At 39.5% G+C, this 3,539-nt stretch overlaps 1 protein-coding gene across 1 annotated transcript in view; it reads right to left on the reverse strand.

Moving 5' to 3' along the window:
• The window catches only part of LOC107099956 (macrophage mannose receptor 1-like), a 26,893-nt gene that overhangs the window by 15,299 nt on the left and 8,055 nt on the right, over positions 1-3,539 (reverse strand). Inside the window, exons 11-14 of the mRNA XM_015398290.1 lie at positions 2,900-3,024; positions 949-1,021; positions 720-873; positions 538-576 (exon numbers count right to left, since the gene is read on the reverse strand). Coding sequence (XP_015253776.1) covers positions 538-576; positions 720-873; positions 949-1,021; positions 2,900-3,024 — 391 coding nt within the window. The remainder of the gene's footprint in view (positions 1-537; positions 577-719; positions 874-948; positions 1,022-2,899; positions 3,025-3,539) is intronic.

A 3,539-nucleotide genomic window follows, 5' to 3' on the forward strand; every position in this document is an offset into this window, starting at 1 on the left:
CTGGAGAGACTCACACAGATAAAAGCTGCAATTTGAATTCCATTTCAATTTATTTATACAGTTAGCATAGAATATTGGTCAAAAAATTTTCTATCCAAGGGAAACCAGTTGATTACATGCACTTATCGACTCTGCACTCCCTCACACTGAGCATGCATCTAACTCCCTTTTAACAGGAGGAAACTTTAAACAGAACCAGGCTCAGTTTTTTCAGTAGTTTTTCATCATGTTTCTATCTTTGTTTGCTTTTACTCTGCTACTAATTTTCTTTATTTTAACAGCTATCTAAATGTTTTTTATTGTTTTACGTTTTGTTTGGATTATTTTGTATCTTCATTGCTTCACTGTCACACCTATTACCATTTTTTCTAATTTTGCTTGTAAAGCACATTGTGCAGCATACTGTAAATCAATGTAAATCTGCTATATAGATTAATTTGACCTTAACTCTGACCTTGCTCTGCATAGGTCAGAGTCAATTAAAAGAACAAATAAAAAGAGAGTTATTGTATTTATGTTTAAACATAAAACACACACCTGGGGTCGGAGGGGGTGGAGGTGACTTTGGAGTGACTCCTACATATACATAAACAAAGCACCAGAAATCATTAACAAGATGGCATGATTAAGAACAAGCAATATATTTGTAACATTAAAAATAACATTGACGGTTATCTAATAGCAGCTTTACAAAACTGTAGCATATAACCACTTTTTACCTGTAGGGATCTGACAAATCCAGCCTTTATATCCCTCGCATTGATTATCATTCCAAGATCCACTTTGGTCCCAACGACGTTGATAAAATTCAACACAAGATTCAACTTTGTTTTTGTTGTTTGGCTCTCCACTTTGCCAGTGTTGAAAGTTTACCTGTTAACAGATGTTACAGCATAGATCTTAAACTGTTTGGAAAAGGATAAAAAGAAAAGACAACCATTTACTCACTGGAGAACCGTCACTCCAAACATAGCCAGTGTCCTGGTCAGGGGCACTGAGTCCAATCCAGAGGTTGTTATATCTGCAAGGCAAATAAGTGTAGCACATCATTATTTATATAGTAGTTCTTTTCCACAATTTTATATTAGCATTTTCAGATATTACTTTAATAATAACAAAAGGATACTGCTCATCTTCTAAAAAAACAGTCAAGAATAAACTAATAAGAACATACTGTGGTGAATGCCAATGAAAAACTACTTTGTTGTGACACAACACTGCTTGAACACATAATTATGGTCTGACCACCGAATGACTGTCATGCTCCACCCTTTTTGTGACTGGGATTATGTCTCTTTAAGGAGGTTATAGCTAGCAATAGTAACAATGCAGGCCACGTGACTGCTGAGCTGTGCACCCTGTTGAAGAGGAGAATGGCATAGCTGCGCAAACTAAACCCAGACGTCATGCACAAAAGGCGAATAAGCTGGAGGAAAAACTGCGATGCACCGACATACAGTTTAAAAACCAAAGCGCCGAACAATTCAATCTCTTTTTCCACCGGGCGTATGCTCGTCAGGAGAGACAAATTCCACATGGGTTTTTTCCTGCAAGCTAGCTGAGCATAGCTTCCCCCTTTTATCTTTTCATTAAAAGGCGATGACTGCGGTGTACCACTGTGCCGACCCGCTGAGATTGGTTGGATGGAGCCTCCGACAGCGCTGCTGCTTGCAGGAACCTAGAATTGTAATGCGGTCGAATGACAGGTGGGCGCTCTGGTCAATAACCGTTTAAGTTACCTACACCAATTGAGTCAGACTGCTCTAAAATTTCCCCCGAGAACTGACCCGGTTTGGGAGGTTGGGATTCAAACCCGGGTTGACTGTGTCGAGGACTAAGGCTCCCTATATGTGTCGTGTGCACTAACCACTGCATCACCTGCATGCATATGTTGTGAGTTGTTAAACTTATTGTCTGGAGTTTTATAGTCTAACCTCCCCCTTTTGTAATAGGATAGGAGCAGCCATTTTATTCCACAAGCTAATATACGCGCACCTATGTAGTCAAACCCTCCCCTCCGGGTCAACTGATAAGGTTCACCATTCTGTGATTCACACTCCCTGGTATTTTTCCAGCTTGTTGCTCCACCTCCTCGACCGCATGGTAAGGGTCAGCCATCTTGCTAAGTACTCCAGAACCTAGGAAAGCCCCCGCCCTTTTTTGCTAGGTTAGATGAATGTAGCGTTGTCGCCATGCTACAATGCAAATTGTTAATACAATTGTAAAAATTAACTATTTTTAAGCTGAATGTGATTGTGTTGTTTTAACTGCACCTATTATTGCCATTATATCTGCTGCTATTTTGAACAAACGCCATTGAATGTATTGACATTTGGCCTACCTTGGACAATCCCCTAAAGCCATTTAAACAGACTCGTAGAACCCCTTTTCCCCTCTTTCCAAACTATTCATTAGCCTACATAATGTTTATTTAGTGTTTGCATAGATTTTAAATTTCTTATAATCCCAGATTGTAGAAATAAATTCATCATTATTTTAACCTGTAGTCATTTGTGCTTTTTGTACAGCGAGTGGTTTATCACTCAGGCCAGTTCCACCCTTCTTTTGAAGGTGACATTTGAATAAACAGAGACAACATTTCTTTGGTTTGTAATTAAAAGCTCTCCTGATAGCCTAGCCTAAGTCACTAAACTGGTGAGAATAACTACATTTTAACAACTGGTCCACAAGCTATCCGGAGTGTGAGAAGAGAAAAATTCTGGTGAGAAAAAAGGTTATAGTTATAATTATTCAACTAAGAACATTAAATTGGTTTTATCCTCAATTTTGAAGGATTTAAAAAATAAACTAAAACTTCCGCTCTAGTTAATCATATATTCATAATCTACAGGTAAAATATCACAACAACTTCATGCAACAGTACAGTATGTTCACAAACCTGCTGTACCGCTGTCTCTCCAGTTGTTGCTCAGCAGCACTGTGGAAGCTTATTAGATCTCCTCCAATTGCTCTGCAGTATTTCTGAGCCTCAAACCAGGTCTTACCCTCTGCCGTCTCAAATATCTTAAACACATGAAGTTCAGCTATTGTTATATGTCAGTTTAGATGCAACCTGATTTTTAACAATGAGCAAAAGTCAAGTGGTTGGTTTATCTACATCAGCTTGTAGATAAACCAGCTGTTAATCAGTTAGCTGTCATTATTAAATGTCTGTCTGTCTGTCTGTCTGTCTGTCTGTCTGTCTGTCTGTCTGTCTATCTAATGAAAAATATATATGTATAGGGATTATCTAGTTAATCCATCCCATCTATCCATTTTCTGTCACGCTTATCCCAAACGGGGTCGCAAGGGGTGCTGGCGCCGATCTCCAGCTGTCTATGGGTACCAGTCCATCGCAGGGCAAGGTAGCCAGTCCATCGCAGCTCAACACACAAACAAACAGGACAAACAACCTAAGGGGAATTGAGTGAAGCCAATTAACATAACAGTCATGTTTTAGACTGTGGGAGGGAGCTGGGGTACCCAGAGAGAACCCACACATGCTCAGGGGGAATTCCATGCAGAAAGACGCCATACCA

This window comes from Cyprinodon variegatus, unplaced genomic scaffold (genome assembly GCF_000732505.1).
Source record: "Cyprinodon variegatus isolate N-32 unplaced genomic scaffold, C_variegatus-1.0 Scaffold924, whole genome shotgun sequence".
Classification (NCBI taxonomy): domain Eukaryota; kingdom Metazoa; phylum Chordata; class Actinopteri; order Cyprinodontiformes; family Cyprinodontidae; genus Cyprinodon; species Cyprinodon variegatus.